The sequence below is a fragment of the Filicampus tigris genome, chromosome 9 (genome assembly GCF_054856515.1).
Source record: "Filicampus tigris isolate MCC_2025a chromosome 9, RoL_Ftig_1.0, whole genome shotgun sequence".
Taxonomy (NCBI): domain Eukaryota; kingdom Metazoa; phylum Chordata; class Actinopteri; order Syngnathiformes; family Syngnathidae; genus Filicampus; species Filicampus tigris.
The window spans coordinates 9,226,782-9,244,608 of NC_141225.1; the positions used below are offsets into that span (position 1 = coordinate 9,226,782).

At 40.1% G+C, this 17,827-nt stretch overlaps 1 protein-coding gene across 1 annotated transcript in view; it reads right to left on the bottom strand.

Annotated features, from left to right (window-relative positions):
- Positions 1-418: 418 nt before the first annotated feature.
- Positions 419-17,827, bottom strand: part of kif5ab (kinesin family member 5A, b) — an 80,096-nt gene continuing 62,687 nt past the window's right edge. The window contains exons 23-29 of the mRNA XM_086040501.1: positions 16,524-16,628; positions 15,123-15,342; positions 12,711-12,927; positions 11,643-11,692; positions 9,033-9,060; positions 7,736-7,851; positions 419-5,975 (exon numbers count right to left, since the gene is read on the bottom strand). Of these exons, the coding sequence (XP_085896627.1) occupies positions 5,956-5,975; positions 7,736-7,851; positions 9,033-9,060; positions 11,643-11,692; positions 12,711-12,927; positions 15,123-15,342; positions 16,524-16,628 (756 nt within the window). The 3' untranslated portion in view covers positions 419-5,955. The remainder of the gene's footprint in view (positions 5,976-7,735; positions 7,852-9,032; positions 9,061-11,642; positions 11,693-12,710; positions 12,928-15,122; positions 15,343-16,523; positions 16,629-17,827) is intronic.

A 17,827-nucleotide genomic window follows, 5' to 3' on the forward strand; every position in this document is an offset into this window, starting at 1 on the left:
TTGCTAACCAGTCGACCGTCCGTGGAATGTTTTACTGTAATTGTTTATATATATATATTACCATAAAATAGATAAATGTAGATAAGTAGTGAAATTTTTCATGAGCTATTTAAAATGAGAAAAAATAAAACATTTGTGATTTGTGTGTGTGTGTGTGTGTGTGTTTTAAATGTATCATCCTTTGAGAACATTTCTTCCATTTCATGTTTTAAAAAGTATTATAATGAGTGACCAAGAGTATAAATGGCGGCATTTTACCTTTATCTAATTAACAAGTATATAGGGTGCAAGTATATCAGCAGCTAATTACAGCCACCAGCAGCCAGAATTTATTAGCTTGCTCTACTTATTGATTTGTTTTGTTGCGACCGTGGAGTGTGGCTCGTGGTTGGCAAACAGAACACAATCACACTGTAGACACTTTCGGTCCTTTTTTATTGAAAGGAGATTGAATTGGAGGACAAGTGTGTTTGTCAGCTTCTGCTACAAAGGGAAAGCACCGCATGCAAAACATCAGACGGCAGAAAGAGATGCAACAATACACCATTATACAAACATACAATTTGTCACCATTTTTTTGTACTTCCCCAACATTCATGTCATTCTTCTATTTCTGCATATTTAACGTTACGGTAGAACATCTTGGCGACTCTGACGCAGTATCTTCATATGGATGAACAGAGACGAGAAGACTGAAAACAAATCAATGTCATTTTGCACACTGCACGCTTTACAATCACAGTGCATGTCAGGACGTAGCTGTTTTGCTTTTTTTTTTTTTGCTATTGATTGAGAGGTTATTCCCATTCAACTCATGGTTTCAATAGGTTGTGTCAACACATTGCAATTGATTAATAAGCAAGTTTGCTTTAGGTCACACTGGGGCACTGCAAACTAAACCAAACTAAAATTGAAAACAATAAAATTAAGGGCAAAGTAGTTGACTAAACTACCCACCCATCCATCTTCTACAGTATATTGTTTATCCTCGCCAGAGTCACAACTGTGCTAGACTCTATCCCAGCTGACAGGCAGGGTACACCCTAAACCGGTCACCAGCCAATCTCAAGGCCCACATAGACAAACAATTCGCACTCACATTTACAACTAAGGACAATTTATCGAGTATTCCATGAACCCAACAAGCATGTCTTTGGGATGTGGGAGGAAACCGCAAGGCTGAAGCCTGAATTGAAACCTCCAAACTGTGAGGTGGCTATGCTAACTACTATGTCACCGTGCTGCCATAACTTGATGGCACACAATCACAGTTATCAAGTAAAATAAATATCTAAAATGAAAAAAACAAGCAAAAATTAAATAACTAAAATTGCTAGTTAAAAGATTGTCTGGCAACCAATTCAGGGTGTCCCCACCTACTGCCCGAAGACTGCTGGGATAGGCTCCAGCACGCCCGCGACCCTTGTGAGGATAAGCGGTATAGATAATGGATGGATGGATACTAGCTTAAAAAAAACGCCAATACAATCAATGAAAAAGATAAACTACAAAAACAATGTCAAGTGAATAAAATAAATAAGGACATTTTAAAGCAATAATTACAATAAAAATAAAATGAAGAATGAAAGAAGTGAAATACATTGAATACATAAAATAAAAAAATGTACCATGCACTTTAAAATAAAATGTAAACTAAATTGCTGCAAACAATTTAAAACAATAAAAAAGATTAAAATGCAATGCGTAAAATAAGTAAAGCATGCAAAATGAGTCAAATGAAAACTAAAAAAAAATTAAAATTAATTAGGTAAAATGATAATAGCTAAATTGCTAAAAACAAAGAAATTGGATAAATCAAACTGAATATATAAATAAAATGAAAAATGACATTACACAAATATGAATAAAATGATTGATAAAACTTAAATCTAAAATCAACTGAAAATTAAACACATCAAATAAAGTTGAATAAAAATTGAATACATTCAACATAACTAAATAAAACAATGCAAATTGAAAAATAAATAAATGCAACTTTAGGGACACAGTATAAAGGCTCATAAAGTGAGAAACAATAAAGTGCTTCATGGAATCCCTTACTAGTCTTGTTGAAAAAGTCAAAAGCTAAAGACAGCTTGCTAAAGCATTCGGAGCTCACCTCCATTTGTATACACGCATGAAGGCACAGCCCTCACTTCCTAACTTGTTCATCAGGACGGCAAACCAGAGCGTGTGACGGGCCGCAGTAATCGATCAACTAATCAATCACACGTTAACGTGACTCATCCAGGGTGTACCAAACTTGCATTTGAGGTCCAAAGTCAACAGACTGTTGGATGAGGTCATACAGTACGTCTGAGTCTGCGTGAATAACTTCAGTGTCATCAATAGCCTAACTATTATACTACCAGTGATAAGCATAATAATCATAATTAAAAATATATTTTTGTCAGGATATCTTTTAGCATTCTGCAAAGCAGTAATGCAAAGCCAATAACAACAAATGTCACACATTCAGCAGCGGCTTATAAATAAAAATTAACAAAATAAATAAAGATAATACATTTCTCTTGAACTGGAAGTAATACATTTATAAAAATAGTTGCTTCGCATATTTGTCTCCGTGCTTTTGCATCATGGCATCATCTTCAAACCCTGACTGACACCAATCAACATTATACCTTTATAATCTACTGAGAACCAGAGTGGGCTGACTCCATTTGTGTCATTTTTCGATGGGATTTGGCCCCATTGTTGCTCGGGTGAACCAGGAAGTGCAGAGTGCAATAATGGACTGCCCCCTAGCTGTCAAAGATGGAACTCAACCTTGACTGAGTCAACCATTCATCTAAAACCCGTGCCTTATTTAAACATTCTATTCTGCACTTAAAAATGACACAATTAGAGTTAGCCCACACTAATACTTTCTCAATTGATAATAATCTGAACATTTGAAGTCTCTTGACTAAGGAAGTTAAAGCTATCCAAAGTTGATTTTTACTTTTAATTTTAGGAAGGGGTGATTTTGCATTAGTAATAAACGGGGGCAGTACCCCCCTGCCCCCATTTCAGCAGATGGAGCTGTGATGAAAAAAGTGGCATATACAGAGTGGTGATGTGGTTCGATTTTTTGAAAGTGCTTTTCGTAACTTCTTACTTTATTCCTGCCACTCTCCCTGTCCTTTATCTGATGTTATGTTGTTACAAAGACTGGATTCTGTCTAGCAACAAATGGCGTGGTGAGGGCGTGCTAGTGGTCGAAGTTTGTAGTCGGAAACACTAACAGAAGTCTGTTTAAAATGGTAGGCGGACCGGCCTATAGGCGATTACTATTTGGTTTGGTCGCACAAAATGGCGGATAGACGAACGGTGAAAGGGTACTCCGGCTGTAGGCGAGAGGTGATAAACGGACTGCAAATTTTTTGTAAAATGCCCAGCTCTGCTAACATAGGCTGTGTTTGGAAATTAATGGGACGGAGCCGCTCTACCTCTCCGAACACACGTACTGTACTCTCAGACTGGTGTTAGGGCATCAGAGTGAATTTCCAAACACGCCCTATGTTGACCGCAGCAAACGAGTTTCGTTTTGACGAGACTTTCTGTTTTTTGTGTTTAGTTTTAGCCTTACCTTAACTAGGATCCTGTGCCGCATTGTGGCCAAAGGTAAAGGTAAAATCCTGATCGGTGATTGCCCCTTTTGGTGCTGTAAATCTTTGTCGTGTCGTAAGGAAGCCGCGTGCTAAACTAGCGATACGGGACACATTGCCATGACAACTACTTCTACTACTTCTGCTTCCATTTCTTCCTGCCACTTTGTTTTGGCGGTTGGTAAATACTTTTGGCGCATTAGCGCTAGGCAAATACTTTAATTGCATTACCACTAATGGAAAGAAGGTGGCGGTAATGCACACAAAGTCTACATGATTAGGGAACGGGAATTTGGGGTGCCAGTCCGAGCTCTAATTTCAACACATACAAGTCGCACCTGAGTATAAATTGCAGTACTAGCTAGATAATGATAAAAGTGCAACTTATAGTCCCAAAAATATGGTACAACCAAAAGGATTGATTTTGAAAGCTGGTATGACGATAATGAATTTGTTTCAATATTCTTCATAATGTTACAGTATAAAGTCATGATCTACTGGAAAAATAGAAAAATCTAATCTGTTTGTGGAAAAAGAAAAGGTCATTTGAGAACATTGTGATTGACACGTTTGGCAGAGGTGAGTGTTGTGAACCTGGCAGCCTTTCAAAATCCGCATTTGGTAATAAGCCTGATCATATCAATCCTCCTGATTGTATATGTATATATTCCTTGATCCTGCTGACAAGGTCCTCTAAACACAAATGCACGCACACACACACAGGCACACACATATGCACACTGCTGGGAGTACGCTCTAAAACATGCATTCATCCAAGGCTAAAAATAGACCTACCAGATGCATAATTCACTCCTGTCTGAGTAACCAGAATGACAAGGTCCAGCAGTGCAAAGGAAAACTACTATGTTTTCATATATTTTTGTATATATTTAAAAATATGTTTATTTTACTCTGTGTTTTTTATTTTCCAGCACAGGTTTAGCTGCGGGAGGGCTAGGTGAGGTGTGGGGGGCATAGAGTACAGAGTATATAACCCATCGGGTGATGTGGTTAGCGGAAAATAAAGAAACGTGTGTATTGTCAAAAAAATCAATACAGTAGTACCATATTTCCTCATGTAGTGGCCGTGATTGCGTGAGGCCTCCGTTGTCAAGTGAAATTAGAAGTTTAAAACAAAACAACAATTACTACAACAGAAAAATTCCAACAAACGAGGAAGACTGGACCAAACAATGTTGCGTAGCTCCCCGCAACACAACATTGTGGAACAACCACAAGTCAGTGTCTTCTGCATTACTAATGGCCACCGAAGGCACTTTCTCCATATAACAAATCAGTGAGGCAGACGAAGCAGCACTAAAAGCTTGCGTAAACATGGGGAGCAGTTATCATTAAAACATCATCATTAGTGAAGCGTCAGGAATTTACAACACGCTTGAACACTTCAACTGCGAGACCATGATTAGGTAATTGCTGATGTTTTGGTTAGCAACAGAGTTAAAAAAACAAAAAACAGTCTTGACAGTTCACTCTTTTAATGCCTTTGTGGGGAGCTACTGTATCAATGGCCGCGTTAACATGGAGCCATCTATTCCAATTAGAATGAATCTGAATGCCCAAACGGAACAAAAATGCTCCATATAAACACCTCAATCAGAATAAAAAGGCAGACTCTGAATGGAATTTCAATCGGATTCACAGGGTATATTCCTTTTGCCAATCTGAATGAGCGTCATGTAAAAAGAGCTCAATCAGAATAGCCAAACTGCGTCCGGTCAGTCTTGACATAAATGTGTTGTTACATCATCGTAATACGCACTCAAAAATAGCAGCATCTTATCAGAACTCGTCTGCTACAGGAGCACTTGTTTTAAACCACTTGTAGCTTTCTTTTTATCAAGATGTTTCTTTAATAAAAGAGTTAAAACTATCACAACTACTGTGCTAAATAGACAAATGAACTCCAGCTAGATAAACCACATGATGTTTATATCGATTTCTGCATCTGATCAGATTAACGTGGTGAACCATGTAAACGGCTGATCGGAATACGTCAAGTCACGTGTAAACAGGCGACCAAAGATCTTCAGAATGACAAAAAAGTCTCCATGGTTTTGAGACTTATTTGAGGGAGGCGCTTACTGCAACTGATTGGGCATTGTTTCTATTATAGTAGGGGGCACTATGTGAGGAAAAATGGTAAAGATAAAAAAAAAATTAAATACGTAATAACAATAATCGGCGATTATGAGAAACAGTGCCGGCTGATGGTCACCTCCGGTACTGTATATTTCCGTCCATGTTTCAGTCATGTGAAATGCTGTACTTTGACATTAGAAAATAGGAAGAGGAAGATGGAGGTGTGTCACAGCAGGTGAGGACGAAGCTACAAAGACGGCTGATCAGCTGCATACAGATTTAGAGAGAGAGGGAGAGAGAGAGTGAGAGCAAGAGAGAAGGGAAAAGAGCATCGGTGAGTAACATCAGAGTGAAGCAAAAGACGGATGGCAAAGAAGAAAAGACGCTATCAAGTGAGCTCACTTTGCCAGGGGGATCGTGTCAACCGTCATTTGCATTTGCTGGGAAAATGGCGAAAATGGAGTGCTCCGGGTGGCCAGATGTGGCCTCCGCACAGTGTCAAACGCAGCAGAAATTTTTCAACTAACATCTCAAGCAAAGTTCTGTCTCAAACTCAAATGAAATGTCGCCATCACATGTTACATATTTAATTGGTGTGTAAACCGTTAAAACATTAAAATAATTAATTACTGAAACAAATTTAAGGTTTTCTAATAAATCTGTTGGAGCGTACGCACTGGATGATTATCAAAACTCGATTTGTCATCAAGTTTTAGCGAAGCAGCACACATTGGCATTCATAAACAATGTTTTAGTTATGGCCATTTAAAACGAGAGGTTTTATCCACTCAAATTCTGAATCCACCTCTGGATCTGGATTAGTCAACAATTAATTTGTAACGCGTGATATTGTTGAAATTCATATTCAGGATTTGATCGATAAATAAATAAAAGCGATCTCAGATCATGATTTTGTTCACACTCAGTCAAATTCTGGATCCAGTTCTCGATGACAAGCAAAAGTTGATCAATTTGTCCTTGGATTATAATGAAGTAATAAAGTCAATATGTCGATTAAAAAAAAAAAAAAAAAGGGTCTGTAAATGGTCTGATCTGAATCTGTATTTTAATCAAAAGGTGTAATGTTTTCTTGGCTTATACTACAAAAACTAAGTAAAGAAAATGTAAAGAAAAATGTGGTTTTAATATGGATATAAAAAAAACTGTGGATCTTTATCTGGATGATAAGCAAAAGTACATACGTTTGTATTTGGATTTTAAAGAAACAATGGCAATGAAATCCGCACCCATGTAAAAAGAAAAATGTTATTTTCCAGTTTTTATCCCAAACTGAACCAATTTCCTGATTTGCATGTTAATCAAAAGCAGTCAGTGTTTCATGTTTCACCAAATCCGCACACTGGTTTTCATCAAAAGTTTTAGAGTTCTAACAACAACAAAAAGAACAGAAAAATAGAGGTCTAGTCAGATTTGGACAAAACATGTTTTGTTCGTAGTTAATCTATTTCTGAATCTGGATGACCATTTAAAGTTTATCACTGTCCTTTGCTTGTAAGTAAAATTATGGTTATTGTAAAGCATACATTTTAAATTTTGTCCATAAAAATACATCTTGGATTCCTGAACTGAACCAAATTCCTGATTGATGATAATGATGATTAATACAAAGTTAATCATTGTCTCATTTGGTTACACCGACACTAAACATCAGGCTTAGTTCAAATTAGTTTTTGAGTTATGTACAGTATGTGTTAAAAAAGAAGATTCCAGATCCTGATCAGAAATGTTTTGTTCACATGGCAGCCAAATTTTGCACTTGAATTTGGATTTAGGTCGGTAATAAGAAATATTTGTTGTTATTTGTATGCTTGTAAGCATAATTATGCTGCAAATGACGTGTGGCAATGCATGAAGAATACAACATACAACACAAACAGCATTATTTCATGCACTCAAGGGAATAGAAGTGCTAATGGATTCTGTAGGGCGAAGTTGATTGACGATGAGTTAGGTTACAGCCAAACAAATGGTAAAGACGTTATTGAGGAGAGCTGAAGATTTCTTACCTGCTAGCTTTTCTATTAGCTTGCAGTGCCCTCCGGAGTGCAAACTGCCCAGTTTGCTCAGGTCCCGATTGTCACAGACGGCGCCGGTGGACACGCTGTTGTCGTTCATACACATGCTGGCCCACGGAGAACAAATCATCATCATCATCATCATCATCATCATGTGATGGAGCTGAGTGACCCAGTGAGTGAAGCAGGTCAGTGATGGTAAAACACAAGCAGTACATGCTGGGTAAATGGGAGTGTGATCTATCTATCTGTCTATCTGTCTGTCTGTCGGTCCGTCCGTCCGCCCATCCGCCCGTCTATCTATGAGCTGATTAATCAGCTAATCGAGCCAATTGTTTTGGAGTGGTTAGCTAATGTATGTGTTAATCTACTCTAGTGTATAGCCGTTTCTCAATATCAAGAATGCAGAGTAATATTGTGAATTTGGAAAGTGTGGTCTTGGTAAGACGGGGTCTCAAAGAACATACAGAAACTTCTTAAAAACGTTAGTCTCGTTGTAATTGGAACGACTGCATACTTGTGAACTTACTTAACGACGTAATTCCATGATTCATTAGTTATGTCACGACTAGATTTCTTTTTTTTTATTACAAATGTGAGTCATATCCTCCAGTGTTGAATTACCCAATTTGATAGCATTTTGAATGCATCTTGGGATATTTTCCCAGCCAAGTCTGCACAACTCACCAACCGATCCAACCTTGGTTTAAGCTAGCCAAGCTAGACAAGAACAAGATCCGAGATCCTGTGCGTTGTTGGTTTATGCGTGCTTTCAATTGAAACTTGGACTGATGACTGTTCACTAGATCACAAAGATGTATGAACGGATAAGAACGCAAATTGAGAAATGGCAAATGTTTTGTTTTACATTAGCTTGTCTTGTCTAATCATGTCTTGCCTTATTAGCCTAGCTTAATTTAGTGTAGCTAGTGCAACAGTGGCGACCCCGTGCTGTCCAACCACCACTACACCTACTCGGGCTGCGAACCTGTTCCACCCCCAAGTCAAGTGTGCTGACTTGTGAGCTAAAAGCCGTGGAGGCCCTAACTGAAGGTTCAGAGGAGTGAGGTTTTACTAACGAACACCCGCGCAGCGCAAGCTGGCATCCGTTACGCTAGCTACGTTTGTCTTGTCTTGTCTTGATGATGCCTTGATTTAACAACAACAAATACTCCAGGAGAGCTTCATTAGATTAGATTTGATTAAGGAATCAGAAGGGTCAGTAGATTGAAAAAGTCCTCCAAAAGGTACATAACGTCATCTTTAAGTCCAGGTGCTTGAGTCTTACCTGTTGTCATTGATGTCTGTGGTGTTTCCTGTGGACATAGAGAGGTGTGTGAGGGGAGGACGCAGGCTCATGCACAGTGAGCAGCGGTGTTACATGCATTTAACACCAACTACCTGACAATGTTATCCTCCAACATCCCCTTTGGGAGAATTCAGTTCACTTGATGTTTCAATGTACTTGAACGAGTGGATTACACAGAGTATACGAGGCCGGAACAAATCCGTGTTAGGCCCTGAGCAGTTTGGAATATGTAAGACTAAACACAAAAGTTCCTAAATGTGTGTTTGGTCTTAACTCCATCCACCAACACTCGGCCCCACAGGATTGTGTTTAGCAGAGACTACCTCCACTGTTCATGCTGACAACAACCTGGCTGAGGAGTACTGGTCAACCCACAGCAGTTTGTAACCAGCAAACCCGCAGTTGTACTCTTCTATAAGTGCTACGGTGACCAACACGAGCTGACTAGCGCTTACTCCTGGTCGACCAGCACAAGCACAGGTTGGCTGACTTGCTACAACATCTGGCTGAGGAGTTGAAGGTCATTCCACAGCTTTGTGACTAGCAAAACAAGAGGTATTTGGCTATTGTGGCTCTAGATTCTGCACCTCGTGTTACACTAACCAACCCAACTACAGTGGTTGACTCGCTCTGACATCTGGTTGAGGAATGTAAGGCCACCCCACAACAGAGTGTGACCAGTATGAGGTAGCAGGCTTTTGTGGCTACGTATTGGTTCTTTGTCACACAATTAAGGCTCTTTAAATGAAAACCTTGAGCATGCAGTTTCGTTGACTGATGACTCATGATCGAGGAGTGCAGTGACATCCCATAACAGTGTGTGACCATTATAATGTGCCGGGCTTTTGTGAGTGTGTATGGGTCGTCGTCCTCATGCTACTGAAATTCTTGAACTAAAAAAGTCAACTTGGACATGCTGTTGGTGCTACAGTGACTGGTTAAAGAGTAGAAGCCCACTCCACAGCAGTGTGTGATATGGCTGGTGACTAAATGAATAAAACATTGATGGACAACATACATTATGTAGTATAAGTGCGGTCGGTCATCACTTTTCTAGACCGGTTGAGGCAAAGTGACATGAATTTTATATGGAGGTGGCGCTTTTATAATGTCGCGCTGGTTTTTATTTGTTCATCTTACATAATGTTCCGCGACACTATGAGATAACAAGCCACTTATTGCTTTTCTATCAGAGTGCTTTTTTTTTTAGATAATCATCCTAACTTTTAAAGGTCACTAGTCATTTTCTGTATTTGCACAAATAATCACAGTGACATTTTCCTCCTGAAATCACTGCCACCACACAGTCTGCTCTATTTAATATTACTTATTATTAACTAAACACTGACGGAAAAGCACTCTCAAGACATTATGGCTTCAGTCAAATTCAGTCAATTCAATTAAGCGGGTGCTTGCAGGAAAGGTAACGACTGCATTTCCGTCTCATCTTGTGTCCCTGAACTGCTCAGGCGGGGGAATCACCACCATTTTGGATTCTCATGGACTCCAAAAGGAAAGGTGCACTTTATAAGTTGCACAAGTCCAGTCAAATTAGATCCCAATTAGATTTTTTTTTAAAGATGATAACTCTCACTTTAGATAGATAAAACATTCTTAGGGGTGATTCTGCTATTTAAACTCTCTCATGCAGCTAAAAAAGGTGACTGTAATATTATTGTACCTAACGTTGTGGTGACAATAATAGACTTTGGCTCATTGTTATTCGTGTCTGGAGCCGTCGTAAATTTCCTGGCACTTTACACAAATGTAATGACATGAGCTATTGTCTGGGAACCTCATGGGTGTCCAGATTGTTAGACCGTCCAGGCCTAATGTCGTTTGTCGGGAAAATATATGGCAGATAATGAAGCTCTAAAACCCACCAGGAAGCTTCGTTTCATGAAATGTACCAAAAGAGCGCTTTGGAGGTACACCACATGCACAGCTTTTTTTTTACTGCTCTTATTAAAATTCATGGCACACGAGTCCAAATATATGCATCCAAGGGAGTGGAAAGAACCAGAACACTGCACCACAGCTACTTCAGAAGCTGTGTCAAAAATGTCACATTTACAACCATATTAATACTCTATTTTTATGGATACTGCCAGGGAGGTGTTAATTTACATTACAGTGGCACCTCTGTATAATTTCAAGTTTCACAACGTTTTTGCCATCTTCAGGACATTCATCTGTGTTTACTGACTATGCATTGATGTAGAATGCACTGCCTCGCACTGAGGGCTATTTCTAATGGCCAAGCTACACAAAAGAAGCCAAATCCAGTTGCGGCGTTCCAGCTTTGCTTCAGTTTTGACAGTTACCGAGCAACCGCCATCCTTTGCTCGGAGGCTGACATGGATCGACCTAGCCAGCCTTATCTGTCTCCTCCAGAGGCCTTTACCAATCTGATATCATGTCATCCAAGGAATGCTGGGTGATATGCAGGTATGATGCGAAAGTATGGACTCAACCGCATAATCTCACATGCTGCTGAGAAGAACTTTCTGAGTTAGATTCCCTCTTTCCACTGACAGATATAATGACACATGTCATTATCTTAACAGGCTCTGTGAGGTCGAAGCTCACCGTTTTCTGAATCGAGCATCTCGGCGGTGTCGGCTTGGCTCGGCGGAGGCCTACAAAAAGCGGGAGGAGAGGCTCAAGATCAGCAATCAAAGTCTTTAGCTTTGATTTGTGCGTCAGCAGAACACCAAACAGCGGGGATGTAATGGTAGGCCAAAAAACACGCTTCACTTTTTGCACATTCAGGGAAAAACACAAAAGTGCTTTGCTTTTGTGCAAACAGGAACACATCTAATGACATTCAACATGAAACTGCTAACTGCAAGCTGTAAATTCACCTACAAATGAACAAAATAGTAGATACAATCAAATAAAACATACAGTGTACTGTATATGTGTATGTATGTATATATATATATATATATATATATATATATATATATAAGCAATTATATACATACATACATATATATATATCTATATATAGATATAGATAGATATATATGTATATGTATATACTAACACACATACATACACACAATCATCTAAGAATGAATGAAAAATAAATAAATGCACTTTTTGTCATGATATGAGGTTAATTCAGTCCATGTTGGGAAAAGGCTGTAACATAAAACATGAAAAGCTGAAGCACTGTAAACACTCCCCGGATGCACTTCACAGTTTATAATTTGTGCAATATATAGAGTTTGTTTTCTTATTAGGAAATGAATGAATGCATAACAGTTCAACAGTAACAGTTTAATCAGTGTGAATTATTATGCTATAAAAACACTTAACACATTTGTTATTGCTCTGGCTCCATTTGGAGAGCCTGTGAGAGGCTGTTTCAAGGCTATTGGAAGTTGCTTTAGCGTTGCGCTAGTCTTTTTTTCCCACTGTCGCACTGATATTCACCTTGTGTGATGCCATTTCAAATGAGTTAACACGTTTGACGTACTGCCCTAGGCGAGTCAAGACGTCCACTAACCAGAGGCTGAGCTGCACAGTATTTGTCTGCCAAGTGGATGTGTGTCGAGCGTGAGGCAGTCAAACGTCCTGTGCCTTACTTAATATCATCAAATGTGCCAAACCGAAATCACATGTACGCACCAAAAACAATGAGCGACTCACATTTTCTGAGTGTTGTTTTGGTGGTCCAATCGTCGGGCGGGTTGATTCTGGTTGCTTTCAGAGGCAGTGAGATCGCTTTCCGGTGCCGAGGCGGCAGCTTGTAGAGCTGGCGGGTTGCCGCGGGGAGCATCATCGCTCACTGAAACTGGGTGCTCGCTGAGGCCTCGGGTGAAGACGGCGTGCGTGGGCGAGGGGTGGCCAGGACGCACAGGCTTGGCTAGAAAAAATGAGGCATGCTCAGATGGAAATTCTTATAAAGCAAAATCACCATCAATATAATGAACATAGTACCTCTGCTTGAAGGAGGAATCAACCCAAACATATTTTTTTTCAAGAATATGTTCCCAGCAGGCCCACTAGTTGAAACGCGGCGTTCTGATTAATATTGCGTTTGCGGAATATGAGTTAAGCAGCAAAATCCACCTGTTTTTAGCCATCTACGGGGGCGGCCATTTTGTGACTTCTGTCGACTGAAAATGACATCACAACTGCTCAGGGCTCAGGTAATGACCAATCACGGCTCAGCTTCAGAAAACAGGCCAGCCGTGATTGGTTGTTATCTGAGCCCAGTTGTGATGTTATTTTCAGTCGACAGAAGTGACAAAATGGCCGCCCCCAGAGATGCTTAAAAACGAGTGGATTAAATCTTATTCCACAAATGCTATATTTATCACAATGCCTTGTAGGCTTGCAATGAACATATTCTTGAAAAAATGCCCTGCCTCTAGTAATCACTTGGCGTGTCACCCACTTCAACAAATAAATATTCAACTTCAAATAGACATAGCCCCTTTGCTATAGCCAAGCTACCTAAACCGCAGTCATGGTTAAAATAAAAGGATTGTTCTTATGAAAAGGAAAAAGCACTTGTTCACGGGCGGCCACATTGTCAGAGTGCTGGTGGTTTGGAGGAAATAAAATAGGTGATGGATAACATCTTAAAATAAACAACAACACTCAAGTCCATCCTTGAGCAGTAGTGAAAAAAGCAATTTGGAGTTTTGGCCCCCTTCCCTTGCAAATCTTATTGAAAGTCATAACACGAAGAGACACAACCAGGATTGCACACACAAACACACATCGCAGCAGGAACATGTGGGAGCTTTCTCACGGTGCAATTCAAGAGCAATTATCAGCTGTGAGGGTGATGAAACACACAGACAGCAGGCGTCACATGTGAAAAGTTAATAATTACATGTCCTCTTGTGTTCTATTCTAATCTACACGGCAATTAGAGGAAGCTCTTTTTTTTTAACGTGTATGTTTACATTGCTATGCACCTCTTACTCCTTACAACACTTAAGCTCCGTTGAGGCATTTTTCAGAACCAAAATAATTAGACTCCACGCGATCAGGGTTTTTGGGGTCGATCAGCGACCATAAGGTTGAAAAAAAACAATACTCGTTCATGAATTGTTCAGAAGATGGAGCAATAACTATTTAAACCATTAATATATTTACTCTACAGTCAAACCCCGCCATAGTGATAAATTATTAAATATATTCTATGAAGTATGAGATGTAATGTTTACATCAGGGGCGGAGCCAGAACATGGCTAATAGGTGGGCTTGGATAAATCGGGGTGGGCCTAAATATTTCCCTCACTGAGCACAAGCTTCCCTTCCTGACACATCGTATATTCAAATAAAATGACAAAGTGAATAATATGAAGTTCAGATCTTCCTTAAACAACCTCAATTGTGCCATTCTTAATATTAAACACAATTAAAAAAAAACACAACAAAACACAAATTAAAAAATAATGTCATAATAATTTCCCAAAAAATCTAAAAGTATATATTATTTCATGAATCTCACTGGGTCTGTCAATCTGGGTCCGCCCCTGGTTTACATGTTTACAACATCTCCTTCTCTGACATTCATGAAAAGAAATGCATGAACCTTGCCAGTCTTTCAGGTGGCCGGGGCGTTTGCTCACACTATTACACTACGATATCTTGGTTCAACAGCTCCAAACACTTACTTAGCAGCTACGCCAAGTAGCTTACACCTGCTACTTTCTGGCTCATATGTTTGTCACGAAGTAAGCACATTCTCGAAGCCCTTTGGCTCCGATGTAGCTGTACAAATTCAGCCCTGTATACACAAACAGTATTGACTTTTTATGTAATCAAGTCACGAGAATGGCTCAACTCGCCTTTGGTCTAAAATGCAAAATATCGACGATTTTGATCCACTCGATCAGATCGCAAAGTCTACAAAAGTGGTGTTGATTTTTCCTTTCCATCGGTGTGAATATATGTCAGATTAAATGTACATGGGCATAGTAAAAAAAAAAAAAGTGATATAGCCATTAAATAAGAATTGGGCATCTACAGAGTCAATCCAGTGTCAAATTCATTTGAGCATCTGACTGGGCGAAGCAAGTTCCCGCCCAGGTGGCGCCGTACCTATATGTGCGGCGTGAGGCCGGCGGAAGGGATTCCTGGCCCTCATCATGACGTCCTTGATGCGCTCCACCTCCTGCTGGTAGCGCTGGCGGTCCTTCATGGCTCCCTCTTTGGCCTCCTTCAGGGCACCCTCCAGTGCCTTGACTCGCTCGGCGGTGGACCGAAGACGCTTCTCCAGCTTCGGCAGCTCGCAGCGGAGGTCCGCATTGTCGCGTACTAACTGCAACACAAACAACAAAGCCCCCTCGTGAAATCATCGTGGGTTACGTTGCAGTAATCCCCAAAATGCAAAAAAATCAAATTCCATTGTTGTTTTTCATTATTTTTTGCATCCAAAATGTTTTATTTATGGTTTTAGTTACACATTCATTGGTGGACAGTGGTCGAATTTGCACCGAGATATTTTCTTTTTATAAAGTATTGAGCCACGTGTGCCGTTTTGTGGGTTTGCATAGTGTGTGGTGGTTTGCAGCGTTGGTGTAACTGCAGTGCAGAGACCTCTGTGCTTAGTCGTGGAGTTTGTTGATTTATGACCACTGAGTTTGTGCTCGATTCCTCCAGCATCAGCAGGAGGCAAGCCACAGTACGATTAGATCACTGCAGCAGTCATTAAGAACAACTGTGGCCTCAGGTCCACTACATTTGTTTACGCCAGGCACTTTGGAAGTCATACAATTTGTAATTTCACCAAGCCATAACCCGTACACGACAGCTTGCTTTTTCCTTGGAGGCTTTTCGACACGCGCCAAAAAAAAAAAGAAGAAGAATCGGTCTCAAAAAGGGAGTTTACATCAACGTTAAGGTAGTCTGTTGTTTCATTGCTGTTACGTTTATCTATCAACACAAAAAGTTTTCCTGACAGTGACATTATGTCCTTCATGAAAGTTTATTGAAGGGAGTAGTTTAAGTGTGTAACCGATTATTTTCCATGAATTCCCATAGAGAAGAAATTGTCTACAGCCATGTTTGTGTGCGCCTGCATGAGTTGAATTCATTTGCAGTCACTAAAATCCAAGCAACGATTTTCCGCTGCGCTGCTTAGTTTCCCCGAAGGCACCTTGCTGCTTCAAACGCTTGCTCCTACTCGTTTTTGGTTTTTTTTAAAAAATGAATTTATTTATTTATTTTCCCGAGGAGACGCTCGGGTGAAGTCTCTGTGCACGGATGATTGATGATCCTGAGAGATGCTTTCACCCAAAGGAGAACGACAACAACTTTTAATTTACTGTATTTGCTTAGCTTTTTTTTTTTTTTTTTGCGTGCCTTCCAAAGGAGTCGTTTTCGAGCTTGAGTGCAATACAAACAGTACGCTACGTTCTCATTTTGAACAGAGGACAGCTAATGACTTTGTCGCTCTGCCTCTTTTTGCCGTTATGGTGGCTATGTGCCGGCTGGGATTACCTGCTTGTGGACCTTGGTCAGCTGGTCAAGGTTGGTCTCCAGAAAGGAAATCTTTTGCTTCTGGGTAATGTACCCGCCGCTGCCGTCACGCTCCATCTCTGCGCTCTGGCAGTGACAACAGCAACATATTCAGTACAGGCTGGACCAAAAGTAGGCGGGCATACACTTGCAAATTGTTTGATTTGAATGCAGTTCCACATTTAGTGCAATTGGCTACGTTTACATGGACACATTTATGAACTCCCAATTAAAATATGTTAAGTAACAGCCAGTGTCAAACATGTTTTGATTGGGCGTTTCAAGCTAATGTTAGGGTTTCAAAATTGGGTTTCCAACCTGGGGCAGGGTTTGTAGCTAGGGTTTCGAATCATGGTTCCAAGAAAGATGTCAAGTTTTAAACAAGGGATATGGCTTCAAATTAGGGATTCAAGACCAGCCTTGGGGTTTGAAGTCCACATTGTGTTGGTGTGTTGACATGGTAGAGGCTCTAAAATGAATGGTGAGCTTCTTCCTTCCTTTTTTCCTTCCATCAACCCTTCCTTCCTTCATTCGTTCTTTTTTCCATTTTTACATTCTTCCTGTGTTCCTTCATACGTTCTTTCCTTCCTTTATTCCTTCATTCTATTCTCTTTCCATTCTTACCACATTCATTCCAACCTTTTTTCATCCCTTCCTTCCTTCCTCCCTCCCTCACTTTCCTCCTTTCTTCTATTGCCTTCCTTCTATTCATCATACTGTTCCACCTTCTTTCTTTCATTCTTTCTTCCATTCTTCCTTCCTTCTTTTACTCCCTCACATTTCCTTCTTTCCATCCTTCCATTCTTTCCACGTTCCTTCCAGACTTCTTTGATTCATTCATTCCTTCCTTCCCTCCTACCTGTCTTCCCCCTTCCATAGCCTTCCTTCCATCCCTCCTACCTTTCCACCTTATTTTTGGTCCTTTCTTCCACCCTGCCTTACATCTTTTATTCCCTCATCCTTCCTTCTTTCCATCATTCTATTCTATTCTTCCATCGAGGCATCTTTCATTCTCTACTTCCTTCCTTTCTTATTCCTTCATCCATCTTTCCCAGCTTCCCTGCCTTTCTTACTTAATACATCCTTATTTGCGTCTTTCCATCCATTCTACCTTACATCCTTCCCTTTATCCATGCTTCCTTCAGTCAGCCTTCCTACATGACATCGTCCATCCGTCCATCATCTTCCTACCTCAAATTCTTCCTTCCTCCTTTTTTTCTTCCTTCATCTGTCCTTCATTCCCAACTTAATTCCTTCTTTCCGTTGTTCTTTTGCCTTTGCTTCCC